Below are 22,313 nucleotides of genomic sequence, written 5' to 3' on the forward strand. Positions count from 1 at the left end.
ATTCAGTGGAAAACGAAAGCATTTTTGAATAAGAGTAAATTGTCCAAGAGCCAGTTTTTATGTGAAATTCTCATCATGTTTTTGCACGTTATTAGCACTAAGTGTATCAGCACTGAGGAAGGGAAACATTCGATTCATGTAAAAGGCATACCATTAAAAATTATAGAAGCAGTTCTAAAATGGGAGAAGCACTTTGAAAAAGAGTGCTACTCTGGTAAAATGTTATTGGTCGTCTCTATTTTAGTGCTTTCAGTGCTTCAGGCGCCTAAAAGGTAAATGAATCTCTCCAGAAATATGCAACAGCCTTTTTATCCCACGTTTTTCATTCACAAATGCTAATATTAGCCTTCTAAATCGCACACGTCTCGCTGGCTTTCAACATTTTTTCTTTTTACATTTTAATTTACCCCTGAAAAGTTCTGAATTGCTTTAAGCCCCCTGGGGTGAAACATCACATTGTGAAGGACAGGTTTGAGTTCAGACCCAGTTGGTAACTGAGCCTCTGCAGGGAGATTATCTCGAAATGGTGCTCCGCTAAAAAAACTGCTCCCATTTGAGAGCAAACAGGAGCTTGTTCTCATGAATAACATTGCTTGGAGTGTAACTTTATTATTCAAAGGCAACAAAAACCTTTGTTCTGTAGGAATAAGTGGAAATGAAACAGACCAAAGCTGGCCTTTATTTTGCCACAACAAATGGCCACTTAAGGTACTTGAACCATGAACACACTTGAAAGACAGATGAAGGCAATTCACAGGAAAATGGCATACTTATCGAAAAATGGGTGGAAATCCATATGGGTTTTGTCATACATCCATAGATTTTCCAACTGGTTGCACATATGTGAGACTGTACAGAAGCAGTGACACAGCAGCCACCTTTGGACGCACAGGTGAAGGTAATCTAAGGGAACATGCTGACGACATAATGACCTATATCCTGGAGCTCCCACTGGTGAGGCGTTAACACATCTGGACAGTCCCCCAAAAAAGTGATAATGCTGATGCGTCCAGCTTCCCCTTTGACCAATGACCCCTCACCGTCTGTGACAACCATCTTGTGTCTCCCAGCAGCAACAGTGACCTTGCTATTTGTCCTTTTACAGCCACCAAACAACAGATTTCATGTAAAAAAAAAAAAAAAAAAAATGCAACAGAAGCAAGATTAAAACCATTCAGGAGACTTAAAATAGAAAACCCATCTGATGAATTTTCCACTGAGATAAGCCACACTCGAGGAATCTGGGTCAAGACTTTCCTTGTATTGTCTTCCTAAAAAACTCATCTTTTAGATATCAGCATTAATAATTCAAGCTCAAGATTGAGGGCGCTGCATGTCTGAGTAAGTCCTGACTGGCTATTTTCCTGAAGCATATTCGAAACGAGACACATCAAAAATACAATCATGGCCACATCAGAAAGTATGGGAGAGAGGTAAAAGTACTCACGCCACCCAGGTTGACCTCTCTTTTGCCTCCCCTCGAGAACTGGCTGGTCAGCTGGTACAACATGGTGCGTCCGCGCTTCCTGGCCTCGCTGAAGTGAGTGCCGCTCTTCCTCCTGTGCCTCTTGTCCTCTGAACCTGTCGCACAGTCGCACAGATCAGCGCATTGTCAATAAGATCAAGAAATTTCATACTTGAGGAGAATGGTGTGTCATTTAAAGGCCCATTTTCAGGTTTGTACTTTTATTTTAGGCGTCTAATAGAAAATGTTTACATGCTTTTAAGGTGCAATATTTAAGAACTGACCATGCTCCAAACAACTGCAAATATAGCCTCTAACTGCTGCTAACTGTAGCTGCTGTTAGCTAGTAAACTCAGCAGTGCAGCTAGCGAGCGGTCCTATTCGCTGACTCTGCCTGGACTTGGAGCTCAGAGCACCAGGTGAGTGTTAGTATTGTTTACTATTGGACTAAACTGTCATTTCTCATATTCTGTTGATAATTTCAGTTCATTCTTGAACATTTTAAACGTAAATTCTTACATACTACACCTTTTACACATTTTTCTCATACTATCCATGTCTGCATCATTTCTATTCATCCTCTGTCTGCATGCTCCGTTTAAGTGCCTGTGTCTTTAAGACCTCCCTCCTGAAAAGCTCAGTCTGCTCTGATCGGTTTGCTCTCTCAGGCCTGAGCAGGCACAACCCACCAATTTCACCTGGTGGCCAAACCATGTAATTGCAACATTACGATGCACACTAGCCTTCTCCCATAAAATTACATTGTGAAAAAAGTGGCTGCAAACGCTGGCTAAATTGTTGGGGCGTCACAACCTCTGTGAAATGACTCATTTCACTATCAGAATTTGATCCTTTCGTTCCGATATCATTCGGAACGTCTAGACGAGCCGCACCATTAAATTGTTTTATTCACCGTTAACAGAGGGCTAATCCGGAAGAATGCGGCTCAGCCAGTGGAAGTCTCTAGTGCCTCGCCCTTTGGGCCGCACGACACAGAAGGGATGTGGTAGACCTGAAGATTTTACACCCAGGACTTTTGTGGTTTCATGCGCCACCGAGCACCTCTTATAGGAATAAACAGGGCTTCACCTAGGATGCTGTATCCAGATTTCCTATATCAGACCCATGATTCCACCGGTGTTTTTGTATCCTTGGCCGTGCTGAGGATGATGGCTGTATAGTTTTGACATCACAATCTTACGGAGGATCTGACGGCTCATTTTCTGAGCGCAGGCTGTGTGCATTTCTCCAGGAATTGAGGATTTAGATTGTTTCACAGTATTTATAGATATATATTACTAAGACCTGCTTTGTAATAAAAAAAGACATTGAATTCTGACTTTCTACAATATTGGATCTTTAATGATATGCCTGAACTCTGTCCAGGTTTATATTCTGACTATTTTTTCCTGTTAGAGTCACACAAGTCAATTTCCCCTGGCATGCTGCTTGATATTTGCGGCAGACTGTGTCTTGGTTCCACTTGAAGACACACCGCTGCCCAAATCAAACTCCCCATTGCAAAAACATTGTCTGAGTTCAGTGAACGAATGGCAGCCCAAACAAAACGGCTGGGCAGAATGTGACAGTGATGAACAGGAGAGCACGGGGAAGATGAAAGTCGGGGGGCAGAGGACGGCCCGCTCGTAAATCATGCTCAAATAAGCAAATAACGGAAGTTTTTTTTGTAAATGGGGCTTGTAGCCTACCCTCCTTCTTGCTGTTATGGTGGCTCCTTCCATGACTGTCAGTGATGTCCTTGAATGAGAAGAGGAAGAGGACCATTTCGCCTTTCTCGTTCTTTATGGGCACGATGTCTAACAGACACCAGAAGGCAGCACCTGGAACAAAATCAGAAACATTCGTTCAGTGCTTATTTTTCTCTCTCTCCTCATTTGCTGAATGAATGCAAATCCTCAACAGGCACATCCCGGCCTGTGATTTCTCATGTCATGTCAGCTTTCACCATGTCTGAGCCGTGGATAATTGTCAAGTATGGCACAGCCTTTCTAAAAATACACGCCACAAACTGGATATGGATCATGTTCGGGAGGAATGAAGAGAAAGAGCAAGCGAGAGGGTTGGTTATAACGAGTCGGGCTGGAGAAGGAGCGGCATAGATCCAAGACCTTGCCATAACCCAGTACGCTCATTAGCAACCCGGTAGAAACTGTGTTCTGCCACCAAACAGATGTTTCACATCTCCTATAGTGTCCCCAGTGTGCTTTTGTATGAGTGTCTGTGTCTGTGTGTTAGGCATAGACAAGAAGAGAGGGGAAGAAAACAGTGTAGATGGTGTTTTAGCACAAGGCTGTGGGTGTAAATACAAATAGAGAGAAGCTATTTGTGCTCGCAAGCAGCAGGCGCACACTTGAGGACTCGTGTGTGTGTGTGTGTGTGTGTGTGTGTGTGTCTAGTGAATTTCCTTTAATGTCTGACCTTATCATGAAAGTCCTGCTAATACTGTAGCAGTCATGAATATCTGCCAGCTGCTTCTATTTCCACTCTCACTCTTTGTTCTCTTTTCTATCGCTCTTGTGTCTGAAACGGCATTATGTTATTTTTTTGGCCATATTACAAATGATTGTGTCTTTACCCTCTTTAGTTGCAGTGGCATTGCCTTATTTGTACTAACTGTGCTATAAAAAAACACTTTTCAGCAGATTTGGTAATACATCAGCATAATTAGCGGCTCACACACTTTGAAGCTGCAGGTTTGAGGGAACATAATCCTTGTGTGCCAATCAGAGAGGCTTAAACAGTGTTGTATGTTCTCTTTTCTTGCATGACATCGTTTGTCAGAAGGCTTAGCTAGAAGTCAGGAGGAATGAGTTGAATGAAGGATTTAAGCTACTGTAATAAACACACAGTACAGTACTTTACATGTAAGTATGAAATATGTATCTGTTCCAGCAGAGGGGTTAACTCCCTTTAGCACCTCTCGCACTTAGGTTCAATGAACACGACCTAACAGCAACTTTTTCACTCTGATGGTTTTCTACCAATAATAATTTGGCACCAACTGTAACAAAAGAGCATGTGCTGCACTGCTGACCTGCCGCATTTAAAATTCTGCACCACTGTGGTGATTCATGATTCGACTAAACTGTTCAGCTCTCATCTAAAGATAAACGGCTCTTCATGATGTCAAAAAGAGAGAGAGAGAGAAAAAAATCTCACCATTTAAAATTTTACTCTGAAAACTGAACAGATGATCACAGCCTGATCAAAACAGAGACGAGTCTAAGAAAAAAGTCCTGCCATTTTCCCCGGCTCATAGAAGAGTTTGATCAACTTAACAAAAGATTAAATGATGTTAATTTTCAGATTACCTTTTTTTTTAACTTCTAAATGAAACAAACTATGACTCAGATCTACAAAGTTATGGAGAAATAGGCTTCCTCACTGTTCTCAGTAACACTTCATTTTACAGGTGTGGAAACTTCATGGTAAGTAGGTGGTAAATACCAAGAATCATATTTGAAAATTCTATGAAATTACCCCCCAAATACCACAATAATTACCTCAGACTCTATTGAAAATCACCCCAACATGATCGAATAACAATATTCTGCTGGCCTACCCTTCTGCTGATCATTTTATTCTGATTTCCAACTAGTTAGTCTAACTTCCTCTCAGCAGGCCATTGAATTGAAGTGAGTTAATGCAGCTTATTTTCAAACCACTTTCTGCAGGTCAGTTAACGTAATTTTTTTTTACCATTTACATTTTCACCAATTATCAGCAGGTCAGTCCAACTTTGGAAGACTTTTCTTAACCTTCCCTGATTTGATTCATGATTCTGAAGTTGTATTTGTCGGTATAAAATTAAAAACTAAGGTGGCTAACTGTAAAAAAATAAAAAAAATAATTGATGCAAAGTTGGACTGAACTGCTGAAGTGATGGAAAGTGATGAAAATGTAATTAGTTAGACAGAAACTAGTTGGACAGTTAGCTGCAACAACTCACTTTAATTTAATTAAATTTCTTTGCAGTGCACCCACCATTCTTCTTGTAGAAGTGGACCTCGGCCTGGTACTCGTCTCGGCTCTCCAGAGCCTTCTCCATCTGCTGGGCCACGTGCTCGCAGGTGTCAGCACCGTACAGGAAGCGGCAGCTGCAGTTCTTCTGCATCACCTCTGTTCTCGTGAAGCCCGTAAGTTCACAGAAGCCGTCCGAGCAGTAGACGATGGGGTAGCCACGGTGGCCCTGGGCATTACCCAACAGGAAGTTACTGTCTGTGAGAGGGAGAACATGAAGGGGTGTCAGAAGAGGCAATGTGACGAGCCACACGTTTGGACATTCTTGAGTTGCTCAAATCTGCAGCCGGGTGCGTCATGTTTTCATCTGAGGTTTGGTGCAAATTTGTTCTTTGCACTTGAATCAAAGTCTGTTTGACTCTTTGAACTCACGTCAAAGCTCTGCAGGTTTTAGGTCAACACTAGTTTACAAGCTCAAAGTACACATGAAAGAGACTTTGGTGTAGACTCAATTTCGGCCTTAATTAATTTACTGGTTGGTCAGGACGACTGATGTGGGCAGCTGAAGGAATCAACATCATGAGCTGCAGACAGCAAGATATGAAAACAGCTGAGTGGAGATTTAAAAATAAGCACAAACATTAGTGATTGACTTCCATGTAACTCTCGGCTTTTATTAGTTGGTTGATGTAAGCTGATAAAGAAAAAAGTGCATACAAGAGGAGAGCAATGGGGAGAGACGAAAGATTTAAGAATAACAGCTTGTTCCACGCTCCCTTTTACCTTCCTGTGAGAAGGTGATGTTATGAATTTTAGGCTGCAGGATGCGTTAAAATGAAGGAAGAAGAAGAGACCGTTAACTCATCTAATAGTTATTAACAATACCAACATACTGTAGGTTAAAGCAGCCACATCAGCTACGATCAATAACAGCAAGAAGATGAAGAGGGAGGGAAGTTCCCCAGACTCCCTTATAAAATTGTGTAATATCATGAGTTGTTGAGTTAGGAGAAACTTTATAAACTTTATGAAATGTTAATGAATATAAAAAAGAATACATAAATTACAACATTTAGATATTCGTATAAGATAAAGATGGTCTAAACTTTCACTGCTTTTCTTTCACTGCAATCCACTGTTCCTTCCATGAATTACTTCTTTATGATAATATATATATCTACATGTGATTATGCATCTTATGAACATGGCTTTATATCAAATCTTCATATTCAGGCCCTGTGGATTGAACCTAATTTCAAAATCCAATAAAACACAGGAATATCGTCCTCTCCCTCTTGCATCCCTTCACCTGTTCATTGCAGGTTCATCTCAAAGTGCAGCTATCATGGCCTGCAGATGGAAAAATGCAATGTGCCTCTCTGACCTGCTGAAGATCCACACATCTAAATGTCAAATTAAAGTGCTGGGTTATTAAGTCTTGTGTGCAGGCTTTTATATCACGCAGATCAAATGATCTGAGCACTAAAACTATCCATGCCCTTTTTCATGCCTTCATGCTTTCAGCACCACGGACAGTTCTTCCTGCAGCAGGCCTGTACCACGTGCCGTCTTCTTGCTGTATTATATCTGCAGGACAAAAATACACAGTGCCCGCACTCTGCTCCGCATATCTACATATATATTAATCTTACTTTGACGTCACACTTTCCCTGAGTTGCTGGACTAATGTGACCTTGATAAGATGAAGCAGGTTCTTGCTGCAGTGTGGCTTCTTTGTCAGCCAAACAGTTTGTCCATCTGTCTGTCTGTGGAAGGAGCTTTAAATACAGTACAGCCTGTTCAGTTCTTCTCAAAACAGTAAAAGTGACAGTCACCCAGATGAATATAGTAAGAAAAGAAATGAGTAGAAATCTTAAATAGGGTCTAATAATAAATGTATTTCACCATCAAAAGTGATGTTCTGGTAATATACTTTACTACATGCAAAAGTAAATTATACATATTTGGGACGATTGTTGGATGATATTCAGCATTTTTCTGATTTGTTGTTTTTGTAGATAAATTCATTTATAAAAGCACTACTCTGGCTGTGATGCAGCATGCAACCTGCAAAGTAACTAGTAACTAAAGTAGTAAAGAGTAAAAGTACAATATTTGCCTCCAAAATGTAGTGGAATGTAACTAAGTAGCAGAAAATTGAAATACACACGTAAAGTACAAATACCTCAACATTGACTACATATTTATGGACACATTGACACATTTTGTGATAATGACGCAAGTCAGTAAAGAGGCATCAGACTTCACTTCACAGTAACTGTCTTCTTTCTTAACTGAAAACATCAAACTCCACATTGTCTGAATGCCAAGCAGAGAGTCAGCTAACAGCCTACATACAGACGAGAGAACGGTCTGTATTCTCCTAAGAAGAAGGAGTATTAAGCAGCTGCTGTATGGTGCTTTCCACAATCTAGCGCTTTAATTGGCCGGGCTAAGCAAAAAGCAGTCCATAGGGGATGTCTTTTCTGAGCAGTGACAACCTTTCTTGGGTGTGCAGTGAGCGGCAACTAAACTGTCACTGTGGAATTATAGAGAGAGACAGGCATTAGTTGGATCCATCAGCAGGCACAGGAGCTTTTATGTCTTCGCTATGCATTGCTGCTGTTGCTGTGTCTCAGACTTCAACATGGAGAAACTGGGATCTTTCTGTTCGTACAGTCTGCGGCAGATCTTTGAGTTCATGGGTTTCATGAAGAGAGACATAACTGTTGCTTATATCACGCTCAAGCAACTCTGAAGACAAACTCTGGAGCTCCAAGGTCTAAAAAAAATCGCCCTAGAAACAATGGCTGAACACGATGTGATCGCCAAAACAAACAGCCATGCCCTCTTTTTCATGTTCTATAAATTTCTAACACCCAAACTCAGTGAGCCAGCGAGTGTTGGACAACAACCCATTCATCTCTGGTTTATGTAATGTTACCCAAGAATAGGTACACCTCTACTCAGCATCCCTAAATCGGTCCTTCAAATGGGTCAAGGGCAGGTGTAGTCATAAATCACTTTGTAAGGATGTGTTGAAACCAACGAGCCGTACTGGAAAACTTTTTTATGCAGCGTTTGGAGGAATGCAAACCGCGCTGCTTCACTGTGGAGTAGATTAGTCATTGGAGTTATCTGCATGAGTCAGTGTATTCAAGTTGGGATGCTTATTCAGAATATTTTTTACAGTTTTTATCTGAATAAAATGCATTTCAACCAATAGATCAAAATATACTTATTGCCTTCTAGCCAAGAGCAGTGGTGTAAAGAAACTATGTTAATTTAATTATTATTATTAAATATTATTATTTAAAATTCAAGACGTCACTGCCTTCAGCCAAGAATTAGTTTGACACGCAGCCTCTTTTAAGAAACGGCGAATTGTTGTTTTTGTTTTTTAACAAACAAGATATAGCTACCGTATCAATAGGCGACCTTTGGACATAGCCAAACTAGCTTGTTTTCCCCTGTTTATAGTTTTTATGCTAAGCTAAGCTAACTGGCTATGTGCTCCAGCTACATATTTGCTGTAAAAACATGACATTTGCATCAATCTTCTCATCTGACTCCCTAAATGAAAGCAAATAAACGTATTTTAAATTTTTTTTATAACTATTCCGTTAAAATATAAACACGTGCCTTGTTTCTAAGCAGATAAATTAAAATCCTGGAAGTCTTCACTCAAGGATTTCACTTCATTCACCTCAGCTTCGACAGTTACATACTTATCTCTCCTCTGGCAACTTTCTCCTGCCCCCTCATGAACCCCACGTGATCAACAGTTTCTGTGAGCTCATGTGTTTATGTGTGTGTTTGTGTGCAAGGAAGAGATTGTGACAATGCCTCAATTCTTAGGCCGTAATCCTCTCAGGGATATTACTTTGAGTGGCCGCTCCGCTGCGCCAGCTTCCTTAATTACACATCTGTGCTGACTCGCTACAACTGTAATCTGACATGATGAGGCTACATGCTACGGCTAACAACAAGAAGCCCGTGTGTGGCGCAGAAGAAGTTCCTTGGTGTATAAAAGACAGATGAAGCCCATGAGGCTCGTCCACTGCTTCACCAGCTAATTACCAGCCGGGAGCATGTAATTACTTATTTGGGCGGATGGGTGAGAGTGCAAGGAGAAGTAGACTTGGCAGCGGAAAAGGTCACTGGTGTGGTGAAGAGGCATCAGTCACGTTACATTTTGACGTCAGTGGTTTATAAAACCATTTTAGGCGTAGACATCACAACGAAATATGACTGTTTTGAGCTGGTTTGACAGACAAATCTGTGCTGTTGTGATCTGACTCCTAAAAAAGCCGAAATGACTGAATTTGTGTCGTGCAGCGCAAAAAGCCTCACACCTACGAACACCTACATTGACACACCGATGGAGGCGGAGCTGCCATGTAAGGTGCAGACCTGCATAACAGGAGCAAATTTAGATTTCAATGTCTTTCTCGAAAAGATATATCTAGGGATCAAACCACTAATCCTGCGATTACTGCATGATCTCAGTGTCCATAAAGACTTTGACAAGCCAAATAAATACTGAGATCAAACCTGTAAACCTAATACTGGGAGCTTTAACAGAAAGGGAGAGGAAACACAATAGCTCCAGCTCTCCACCTGCTTCTGTCTGCAGTGGTTTGGCCTTTGCAGCTGCCTATTAAGAGCCGCTCATCAGCTGGGTAACAATGAGCTCCGTATGGTTCACTCTGACAGTCTCCTTTTCTCCGCTTTGGTTCTTTGGTCGCCTTCTAACAGAAAAGTGTTTAGGGGGGAAAATAAACCCGTTTCTTATCTTTGCCTGCAGCTGCCCTGTGGTTACGCTGCCCCACAGGGCGAGCGAGGCTGTCAATGTGAAAACGCCGCCGGGGAGGTCGTGTAAAGGAGCTGGGGGAGGTGGAGAAGGGTGTAAAGGACAGACAGGCGTTTATGCTGCAACACACACACGACACACATGGCACAGCACGGTGGTGGCGCAAGTACTGTGAGGTCCAAGTTTCAGCCTGCGTGACAGAAAACATGTGGCGTGCTGAAACACCCTGAAGCAAAATACAGCTCCAGAGGTGCTGTTCTGTAAGATGACCCTCACCTTTCACCTCCCTTCAGGGACCATTAGACAAACATACAGACACATATCATATATAATCAACGTATAGTAAACACATGACGGACACTAAGCCCTGAGCCCAATACACACAAACATGCACAAAAAATCCTGAGGGAACAGGAACGCTGACATTGCCATGAGCCAGATGCTGTGCTCTGTAGTGCCAAAGGTTACTGACTTAACCTGTTCTGACATTTTGCTTATTGTGTGTGTGTGTGTGTGTGTGTATAGGGAGTCTTTACACTACACACAAGCATTTTTTTTCTGTCCAGGAACTGTGAAATTACAATCAACTTAAAATTGCTTGTCAGGTTTGCAAAGGTTATTCCCATTCTGTGATTTCTTTTTAACGAGGGGGAAGACTCAAGCCCTAACTCAACTCTATACTAACCCTTAACCTGTAGAAAAAACTACATCTGTGGCCACGTCTTCCCTAAAATATGTTATTCCAGAACAGATGCTACTGAATGATCCTACAAATATTAGGCATATGGAGCCAATTCCCAAAGTGTCAAATACAGCAGCTTGGTCTGTGACCCTTACGCTTCTAAGATTGATGCCATAGTTACACCTCTAGTGTGGTTGTGTAAAGAGCAACAGAAGTCCAAGTTGGGGGTTGGTTGGGTGGGTTATATGCAGGATTTCCCCTGAGGAGTCCCAGGTTTGTGTCCTGTGTGGATGCAAAATGTAAATTTAACACAAAGCAGGATGTTTTCCTAAACCCAACCAGGTAGTTCTGGTGTCTACACCTAACCAATTGCTTCTGTTGCCTAAACCTAACCAAATAATATGTCATAATATGTGAAATGTTTGTCAGCATGCTTTAATTTGAGTCTAACTGGACATTGCAAGTAGTTTTTTGTGCCTCACTTGACTGCAGAGCCATTCATGTGCAAAACTGATGCTAGAGGGGTGAGTGGAGCATCACAGTTTGACGCTTAAGACCACTGACCAAGCTGCTGTATTTGACAAGTTGCAGAAAAAGAAGTGTGTATTTATAGTTTATAGTTTATAGAACGTTATTGACGAAACAGAGAGACAAAGGTGCAATTATAAATCCATCTGCTGCTGCAGCACCACAAACAGCACCGTAGATATGTCAATGCACAACACAGGCTGGCTGCTGATACTTCTGAGCCATGGTGGGGCCGTAGATTTTAATAAACACAAACCTCTGTCAGGTAAAGGATCAGTGAGACTAGACTAACATATTTAACCAAACAACGCCTCTGTCCTTGTATTCTTTATGCTATGAGGGGATGAGAGGGGAGATGCAAAACAAAAACTCATACCATTATAAGGTTTGGGCTACATTGCTTTCTTTAGGGGAAACCCTAAAGACTGAAATAAAAGTCCTTTTTGATTGATGTCATATTATACATGGATAAACAAGAAAATCGTGATCGTATAGTTAAAAAAGATCAATGTCAAGTATTCTAAATGTACATAAAGGCTGATGATTTGCCGTCACACTCAACCAAACCTCCGGCGTTGGGAAAAATAAGACTTTGATCATACATGATGCATCCCCCCTGAAATCGCCTACTTGTTATTCGTAAGGTCATCAGGGTCCACATTTGTGAGCGCGAACAACTCTCGCTCAGAGCCACAAACCGGAGAAATTACACTGAAACAAAACCCCTGATGGTGTGAAACTGTTGAATATGAAGCTGCACAACAGATAATGACTGGGGGAGCTTTTAAAACCAAACTGCTCTATTTTTCGTCCCAGTAGAGTATTGCAAGTAGTTCTGCTTCGCACAAAGGCACAGTGTGGAGTTGTTTAGCATACAGGCAGGAGTCTGAGTAATTACATGGAAATGCTGCAAAAATAAATGTAATAGGATAATGATGTTTACATATATAATAGTCTGATATAATTTGTACTTATTGTAAATAGCAGTCTGGGAAAATGTTGGAGGGAAACATTAGATAAAAAAATTGATTGTGTGGCTGCTCAGCAGTGCTGCTCTCTTTTGTTTCGCTGAAATTTTTTTAACTAATCTGACTTTTGCACGAGCACTGAAAATACACATTATTTTACATATCTTAAGGCTGCATAGTGTATGTTTGTCATGTCTGTATATAATCTGTACATTTGAAACGATGTCAGTATGTTAAATATTTTATATACATTTATTTATGACTATTTCTTTTGTTTTCTCGTCCTTGTACATGCCTGCACATTCCTCTGGCTACATTTACACATTAATACAATAAAAGAACATATTTTTTGATATTGTGCAATTAACTGTACTTCAAATCTATATTGAGTATTTAAAGTAATAGTACTTTAGTAAAACAATAGTAAAATAGTTTTTGGAGAAGAAATTCAAACTCAGAATTTTAATATTTACAATATTAATGAGGTAATAATACAAATAATATATAATTATTTTTTTCACCATAACTGAATAAACAAGCTGTTCTCAGAGGAAAATAAGGTCCCCAGAACACTGTTTGAAGGTAGAAAGGTGGCAGGGTCCGCCACATATAAACAAAGTAAAACCGTATGAAATTGTTTTCTTCTTTAAGGTCAGTTTGTTTATTCAGTTTATTCAGTCATGAAAACAAAGACGGTTTGTTTATTTAGTTTGTTTAGGCATAAAAAATGCTTGCATGTATAATTTGCTGACAAAAATTGAACTTAATGTAACTTTCAGTCTAGACAGGGACATAATTGAAACAAATTTTGGACAGTGTTCATCTGTGCGGCTGCTCAGTCAGCAGTGCTGCTGCTTTCTGTGTTTTTGCTGATCTAAGTTCACTTTTTCTTAGTGTTAGTGAAACTATATGTGACATGCATAATGTTTTATTTATTTTAGGACTACAACGGGACTGTTTTTGTAGTTTTTGTGTGAGGATATTTGTTATTAAAAATTATAATATAGTTTTAATATGGTTGAATTAATTCTTATTATTATTTTCAGCCTCTGTTGAATATTGAACAATGCAATTTTAAAAATAATGATTGTATTTCAAAACAGAAATGAGAAAGAGGAAGAAACTTTAAGGCCAGTCTTTAAAAAAATTTTTCGACCGTATGTTTAGGGCTGATAAAGTGGTTGAAACACTTTCTAATGACAGGCCTTCTAATGATTTAGCCACAATAAAAAAGGTTTTTTTTATATTTTCCTTCCTTGTTTGATACATTTAGTTATATTTGGAGTGCCTGGATTGCTTCTGGTTTTTGAAGAACTCTTCTTAAGCACCCACCACATTTGCTATCTACATTATCTTACATAGAGCAACCAGTCATTTCCCTTTTTTATCCCTCTGAACTCCACAACACACAAAACAAAACAACAAAAATACCACAATTACACCATTTGTCATAGCCAGAACATTAAAATAATTGTAATTATTGTCAGATTTTCACACATCGAGCCATGTTGAATGAATCATGTGCAACAAAAACTTCTTTCAGGAAAATTAACCAACTCCAAGCTTCAAATAGTAACTCTATTGCTCGTGTCTCATTTAAAATTAAATTAAAATTATCGTCATTTCACTGGATTTGACAGTTTGGACATCTCCCTGCATCTTGATGTGACAGAAGCAAAAAATGCCCAGAAACTGCTCAGGGTTCAGAGGGTGAGAGATCGTCTCCAGATGAGCTTTAAAACTACTCTGGTTCGAATAATAATGTGTCTAATATTGTTTTTCTGCTGAATGTCAAACATCCAAGCAAAGTAACAAGAAGTAAAACACATTTTTAAGTTTAACAAGTGCTGTAACTTGGACAGTTTGAGGTGAGAGCAGCTGCACGACCCACAATGCCACTTGTTTTCTAAGAAAGCAGAGACCAGCTGCGCTCTACAAGTCCTCCATTGGAAAGCAAGTTCAAGTGTTTTCTCTTTAGCGGACCATCTTTTTCCTCAAAGACCAAAAACTCTTCAAGCATCATCCATGTCAAGTGGCGGGACCCTGTCGCCCCGGCAACAGGAAGGAAGCTATTTTGAGCCGCGGGCACTGTGCCACTCCTCTCGGAGCCACAGCCTAATGGTGGCTTCGAGAGTGGCAAGAACTGGCATACAGTTGCAAAAATGTGTATCCTGCTGCTGCCGACGTGCTTTTATTTGAGCCACCTGTTGCTCTAATTGGACGTTATTTGTTTTTTTATTCACAAGCGTGCAGGAGAGAGAGTAAAAACCGGTGCAAAGTGAAGTGGGCACCGTGGATGTTGAGAATATGAAGCAGTTTGTGGCTGTAAATTGGTGGATGTGGGCTCAGCTGTCTTATCTGGACTGAAATACCACAACAGATGTGGGGAAGGTTCCTCTGGCACTACATGTTTTGATCATTAATGAATAAATGTAACAACAGAAGAGAAAATGGCAGATCAGGAAGGTGTTTCGCTAAGGGCACTGACAAATTAATATTATTCATTATTCTAAGGCTCAATAGGTTCTTCACTTTGGTGTTACTTAAGCCCGAAAGGGAAGTGTCCCTCACGCTCCCCTTCACTGAGGGATCAGAGGGGAGGTTCATCCAGAGAGCAGCCCTCTGGAGTTGGCAGGGAGGGAGACAATGTTTGGCCTCGAGGACTCTTCACCAGGACAGAAGCAACATGGGGGGGCACGACCCCTGCCCCTCCAGCTCAACTGTGCACGTCATCTCTGGATTCAGTGTGTGTTTTCTCATCTCACAAACCTCAGCTGTAAGATATGAGACCAATTCCTGATGAGCAGCGTGTCAGGCTGCTTTAAGCTCACGAGAGATCCCCTAACACCTCATTAGAATGCCTGGCTCACAAGTCAAAGCAATAATTACACAACCTACATGTCAATTACACAGTAATGTCACCCGTTTCACCGTGCTGATTTCCCCAAGTTGAACCAAGGCCCAGCTCTGAGAATAACTCCGAGCCCAGCCGTTCATTCAGAGCTGCTGTGGCAGAGGCTGAGTCGACAGGCAAGAACAAAACACAGACGTCCCCGCGGCATTTGTTTACAACGAGCCACAATCTCCCCTGAGGTGGCACAAGGTACAAAACAAGAGACACAAGCCGAGCAGAAACAGCAGTGCTGGCTGATGGCTGCGGCGGCTGGATTGGAGCAAACTGTGCGAAACAAATGTGAAAAGACAACATGATTTCTGAAGGTCAATATTCTGCTCGTGTCTTACTGTAAAACAAACTTTTTTTTCCCTACATCCCTCCGGAACCACCAGCAGATACAGAGCCACAGAGTTTGACCTGAGGAAAGATGTGTCTGATGAGAGCAATCGTTCTTTTTTAAAGGAGCACTACATTGTTTTGGAGAGGAAATTAAAACTCAGAATTGTAATATTTAGAATATTAATGAGCAAAAATTCAAACACAGAAATATTCATTTCCAAACAAGCAGTTCTCAGAGGAAAATAAGGTCCCCAGAGCACTTCCTGGAGCCAGACAGGTGGCAGGGTCCGTCACATATAGACAAAGCAAAAGTGTTTGTTTAAAATTTTTTCCCCAAAACTACATAGCACACCTTTAAAATGCAGGGCTGACAGGAAATAAGCATGGACCCAGGGAGCTCATCCTCAGTGTTTCAATTGTACTTACGGGTGCCATCGAAGCGTGTCGCGATGGTGTCCAGAAAGGTGTTCTGCGGGGCCAGGAGGCCCTTCATCACCGGCATCTTGACCCAGATGTGGGACGGCCAACAGCTGGCTGCAGGTCACACCATCCCAGAGGCACAGCAGGTGGCTTCCAGGGTGCAGGAGGAGACTTTGAGGGTGACAGTCCAGTGCCGGCTGCAGGGACACACATTTACAGCCACCCTTCTCCAAGCGACGCCTCTCCCGAAGACAATAGTGCAGCCTGTGGAAGACCAAAATAGCCCGCTCCGACAGACGCAGGTAAGTCGAAATTATGAGTCGCAATCACCAGCGGCGGGGAGGGATCAAGTCCAGGTGACGATGAGATCCAAGGAGCTTCAGATCAGCCAGCCCAGCTGTTGCTTGTCTGCGCCTGCCAGCCAGAGAGCTCATTCCAGCCTCAACCTGGAGGAAGTTATCCTTGAAGTCCATCTATAGGAGGAGAAACCAAGACAAAAGCAAGACCGAAAAATGCCAGTGTGTGTGTCTGCACCTCTTGCATCCCTCAGGCTCAGTGCTCTGTCGGGATGCTGTGGCAGAGTAGTTGCATCTTCTTGAGCTATCTCCCTCCCTCGCTACACACTCTCTCTCTCTTTCTCTCTCGCTCTCTCTCGCTCCCATCCACTCCTGTGATAGCCCAGCCAATGAGATGCTGGCATCCTCTGTGGGGACCTGTTTTCATCTGTGGTGGGGGTATAGAGAAAGGGAGAGCGGAGGTGGAGGGAGGAGGGAGGAGGGAGGAGGGAGGATGCTTTTGGAGCAGCTGACAGCACCATTACACCCCATAGTGCTACTATCAGCACATGGCTTTTGTGTGAATGTCTGCAAATCAAGGAAAGATGGATTACCTGCATGTCGGTCAATGCAGCTATTGTATTCAGTCGGACTGTGTGCCGGTAGGCTGTTTTGTCATGGGAGTGTGACTCGGGGGACACTGTGAGAGAGTGTGTGTGTGGAGGAAACATTCAGATTTATTACTTAGATATAAGTGAAGGAGCTGCATGAGCTTCATTCCTGAAGTATTGCTGTTCCAAACTCCTCTAGATGGAGCTGGTCACTGCCGCTGCCCTCCCGGCCCCTATAGTATCCTCATCAGAGAATTAAGGCTCCGGGATGAAAGCGGCTAAGAGCGGATTAAAAGAATAAGCCTGGAGATGTTTTTCATGAGGACTTGATGCTAAACACACCAAAGTAAAGTCACGTCTTAACTCACTTTGACCCGGCCAAATAACACAGCTTAGCTGATGAGGGAAATACCTCTGTGCTCCACGGAAACATTTGTTTATCTTAAATCATAGCACGTTTAATTGAGTTTGTCAGCGGTGATCTCATTGGATTTTACAGTAATCAGGGGAAGATGATCCTGCTATTAATCTAATTAATGTGGATGTCATTAAATATTCAGTATTTTAAACGACATGAAGAAACCCGATGATTCGGGGGTGATTTCTGAGCAGACGACTCGCCTTTTTCTACATTTTGAATGCAGTTCATTCACATAATTTGTCCATTTCAAAGGTGCATTACGCCGTTTTACGGAAGAAATTTGAATCAGAAGAGAGAGATCTTCATTGACTGATTGTTTAAACAAACTCACTTTGTTTTCATGACTGAATAAACAAACTGACCTTAAAGGACAACACAATTTTATACTGTTTTACTTTGTTTACATTTGGCGGACCCTGCCACCTTTCTAGCTTCATACAGTGTTTTTGGGACCTTATTTTCCTCTGAGAAAAAAAAAATATTCTGAGTTTGTATTATTGCTTTATTAATATTGTAAATATCAAAATTCCGAGTTTGCATTTCTTCTCCCAAACAACACAGTGCCCCTTTAATCCTTTTGCAGGAGGTGTTGGCGAATAGGCAGAACCACTGGGATGATTCTGCTCATTTTAAAGTGCACAATAGGAGGTTTTTTTAGCAGGCGAGAACGTCCGAGTTCTACTGAATTGTGGGGTAAAATAGTTTTATTTTTGTCAGTGTGATTTATGTGGAGCTTGAGGATGGCGCTCGACTTGTATAGATTTTCCCAGAGGCTTGAAGAAAGCCTGGAAGGGATCCTACAACAACAATATATCATTTTGAAGCTTTTTTTATATATATACCTTTCAGCACTTTCAACTCCATTTTCAGATCAGCAATTAGACGATCAAGACAAATTGTTTTTAGTGTCTCCCTGTAACACTGTGGGTTTGAACCTGGAGCATTTCTAGTCATTTCTTCACAATCAATCTCCCAGACGATGTATCAAATGTAACTTTATGCAAATTGGGAGTCCAGCAAACAAAAAAAGGATGAGAAAAGAAATAGAAATATACTTGTGGGGGCGTTGGTAATCTTGAAAAAAAAAAAAGTTGAGCCGATTCGGCAGCTGTGTGGGCGTTTCCTCAAGCTACAAATGAAGTTTGTAATCTTTAGGGTAAAAAAAATAAAAAATAAGAAGTTTGGCCTTGATCTCAATCGACAGCCCTGGCAGCAACTGCAGATCTCCGAGATGAGAATAACCAGGCCAAGGAAGTAGTGAGTAATAATCACCCTTAGTGGTACATTTTCAGATTTTTTGGGAGAGAAGACATCATGAGCTCATCATTGTTATACCGTCAGTCACAACATGCTGGAGAGATTGTGGAGGTGATCAAAAATGCACAATTAAGCCATCCAGCAGGCAGCACAGGTGCATTTGCAGCAAAGGTGGAGGGGAAAAAAGGACAGGCAGTGAAAGTAATAGACTGGCTCTCAGACTGTAAGAAGTATTGTTCCCCATCTCGGATCCTATTCAAGCCCTGGCAGCCATTCACTGCTTTCTATTTTTAATGGCTTCTCATTGTGCTTTCTTCTTGTAGTTCATCCATCTCTGCTTGTCGCTAATAAAGAGGCTTATCCATTAAACATGCACACTATCTACTCGACAGTCTGATACGAAACAGTGACGCACAGGCGGCCAGGTGAAATATTAGCCCCACTACATTTCCCACAGTTCTCAGCTCTGCTATCATCTACCTTGATTTCTTCTATTTTTACACGTGAAACTATTTCACCTTTTAAATTCCATTCTGTCATTCGCTAATATTTACCAAAGGGGCTTTTATTTACTATTTCAAACCTCAATGAAAATCCACAGGCCTAATCCTGACCCTAACTGTAAAATAGATAAGCTCTGGCATCATTCACTCAACATGCATCAGCCCTTCTCTCAATTAAACTTGTCTTCCTTCCCTCAGCAAACCCATTGAGAAACCAGCCCTGTCATTCTCAAATCTCAGCTGTTTACGTTGAATTAACTCACATCTGAGCTTAGGACCGCTGTGTGTGTGTGTGTTTGTGTGTGCTTGTGTGTGAGTGTGTAGTCTAAATCCTCAAGGCACGTGAGGATGAAAGACTCAGCAAGATACACTCTCACCAGACTCAAACCGGAGAAAGACGACAATCTGTGATGAATAAACAAACAGCATGGATAAAAAAGAGACTGGATTCATGCTTTATTTACCCGCCATACTGTCATCATATATGATTATGATTATGCATGATAAAAGAAAGACATTCAGCACCAATGACATTTTCAGATAAAATTGTTTATCTCCATCCCTTCCTAGTTTTTCCTAATTATTTTCCATCGGTTGATCAGGATGATTTGGTAACCCGCTGCCTTTACGCAGAATTAAATAATTCACAACATTCAAAGTTGACCCCTCCTCCCTGGCTCTCAGCTTCCTCATTTACAATCTGGCACCTGGTTCCTACCAGCTATTTTATAGAGTCCCACCCTCTCTGTTATTGGCTGGGGTCTACACACCCACTGGCCAAAGGCTGACACCCAGAAATATCCCAAACTTAGCGTAATAAGAAATTCAGGCAAAAGGATCTCTGCAGACAGGCAACAGACACCATGACACACTTCTGGTCAGTCAGTTGGTGGTCCTGATGGTCGAAATACAACGACATTTCACAAAAGACAACAATATTTCACAAAACACAACACCATATGAGAGATGTGTTCTGTGTAAAGCTGTTATGTGAAATGTCATTTCCCACTGTAGGGCCACTGTAGAGTCATAAGTGAATGTTTTTTAAGGAAAATCTCTGATGCAATATTTTGACATTTGGGGAAATACTCCCCTGGAGACGGGGGACGCTGCTGGCCTTGATGTATTGAAAAGTAACAAACTTAACCTGCCAGCACCTTGACTGATTTACTAATGAACATGTCGTATCTTGTGTGAAGTTTAAAAACAACAATTTACCATTTTACACGTGGTTATGTGTGGAACTATTTCTTGGCCTGGGGCATTTACTTCCTGGTGTCTAGGCTGCCTGCCAACCATGTTGTTTTTATGCTTCAGTTTTTCTACCGATCAAACACAAGTGAGCTTTAGATTTTGTTTCCCGGCTGAGCGAGCCAGCTGCAGTCTGATGGACAAACATGAGCATGGTATCAATCTCCTCATCTCAGCTAGCTCTCCGCCAGAAAGCAAATTTGTGTGTTTCCCAAAATGTCCATTTCCTCCTTTAAGCTCCGGCACCAGCCAAGTAACACAAGGTTGACACTGGGTGGTGTCTTGCTCAAGGGACCAGGGAGGATGTCCAAATCCTGGCTGTCTAAGTCATTAATAATCCTCCGTAACCTCTAATGTGCTGGAGAACATGATGAGATGACAGACTTTCACAGCTTCAGGTGAAGAGGCTACTGGTAAACTGTTTAAAACCTCCAGAGAGGAAACATGTCAGACTGCTTGGTGAGGTAATATGTACTCATTTTCATTTTGACTCCTGTTCTGGTCTGATCACACTATGAAGCCAAAAGAGAGAGCGGTGTCAAATCTCACGCTGAAATGGGACGTTACTAAAAATATTAGCCCACTTTGTGAACGGGGGGACCTGCAGGAGAGAAGCCAGCCATGTGACGACACAGGATGAAGGCTTGTTTTGTTTCCTTCTACAACAGACTGACAACAGGATCACCTCGGAAAGGATATTTTAAGTCTCTCCTCTCGTATATGCCAGCAACAATGATCTCTTTAAGCATTTACACGTCATTTTCAGTGAGTTATGGCCAAGAATCAACCATTTTAGTGAAACAATTATGGATAGATCTGTAGTAAACAGTATGTTTACAGCCACTGTACAAGCTCTACATATAGGGATATCCCCCCCTAGTGGTGAAAATAAAGCCCTAACCTTGTGTTTGCTGTCATGGGAATTATTGTTTATATTTTAGTAAATCTTACCATTAATCTGCTTGTCTGATCTTGAAGGTCCACTGGACTCATAGTGAGAAGAGACTGGGAGCTCACTGCAGGGGGTTCTGAAGGAAAGATTAATTATCAGAAAATGGTAATTTAGGAGGGAGAGCTTGCTGAGAACAGGACCCCTGCAGGTTCTTAACATTTCTTATATTCAATAAAAACAAAAAAAAAATCACAAACATTTTCCTTTGTGGCATTTTAAAATCTATTTCCTTTATCCTTAAGACTTTATATCAAGCTCTATGAAATAAACGTTAATAGGAAAAAGTAATTACAAACACATTTATTGAGTTTAAAGGGGCACTATGTAGTTTTGGAGAAGGAATTCAAACTCGGAATTTCAATATTTACAATATTAATGATGTAATAATACGGTGGCAGGGTCCGCCACATATAAACAAAGTAAAACAGTATGAAACTGTGTTGTCCTTGAAGCTCAGTTTGTTTATACTGTTGTTCAGTTCAGTTGATTATATGTGGCAGACCCTGCCATCTTTCTAGCTTCAAACAGCGTTTTGGGGACTTAATTTTCCTCTGAGAACAGCTTGTTTATTCATTTATGGAAAAAGTATATATTTCTGAGTTTGTATTATTGCTTCATTAATATTGAAAATATTGAAATTCTGTGTTTAAATTTCTTCTCCAAAAACTACATAGTGCCCCTTCAAACCTACCACTGCAGCTATTACTGTCTTTTTGCTTTATACTTGCAATTACCTGGTGGCAAAATGTAGATTAACCTAACTCATTTTAATAACCAAGTTCCTACATAAAACCGACCTCTGTACAGGAGCAGATATTCACTACATACCTTAACCTGCAATGCTTGGACAAGAAAAAATATGATTTGTCCAAAAATCTGTCTTAAATTTGGTTAAAAATAATCTTGGAACAGTTTTCAAAAGTCTTAAATCAAAGTGTTTAACAAGTCTGG

The 22,313-nt window shown here is 41.2% G+C and overlaps 1 protein-coding gene across 1 annotated transcript in view; it reads right to left on the reverse strand.

The window, feature by feature from the left end:
* LOC141015595 (voltage-gated delayed rectifier potassium channel KCNH4-like) overlaps window positions 1-16,174 on the reverse strand; it is a 40,105-nt gene extending 23,931 nt beyond the window's left edge. The window contains exons 1-4 of the mRNA XM_073489727.1: window positions 16,099-16,174; window positions 5,471-5,704; window positions 3,175-3,306; window positions 1,448-1,581 (exon numbers count right to left, since the gene is read on the reverse strand). Coding sequence (XP_073345828.1) covers window positions 1,448-1,581; window positions 3,175-3,306; window positions 5,471-5,704; window positions 16,099-16,174 — 576 coding nt within the window. The remainder of the gene's footprint in view (window positions 1-1,447; window positions 1,582-3,174; window positions 3,307-5,470; window positions 5,705-16,098) is intronic.
* Window positions 16,175-22,313: the final 6,139 nt, after the last annotated feature.

The sequence above is a fragment of the Pagrus major genome, chromosome 20 (genome assembly GCF_040436345.1).
Source record: "Pagrus major chromosome 20, Pma_NU_1.0".
NCBI lineage: Eukaryota > Metazoa > Chordata > Actinopteri > Spariformes > Sparidae > Pagrus > Pagrus major.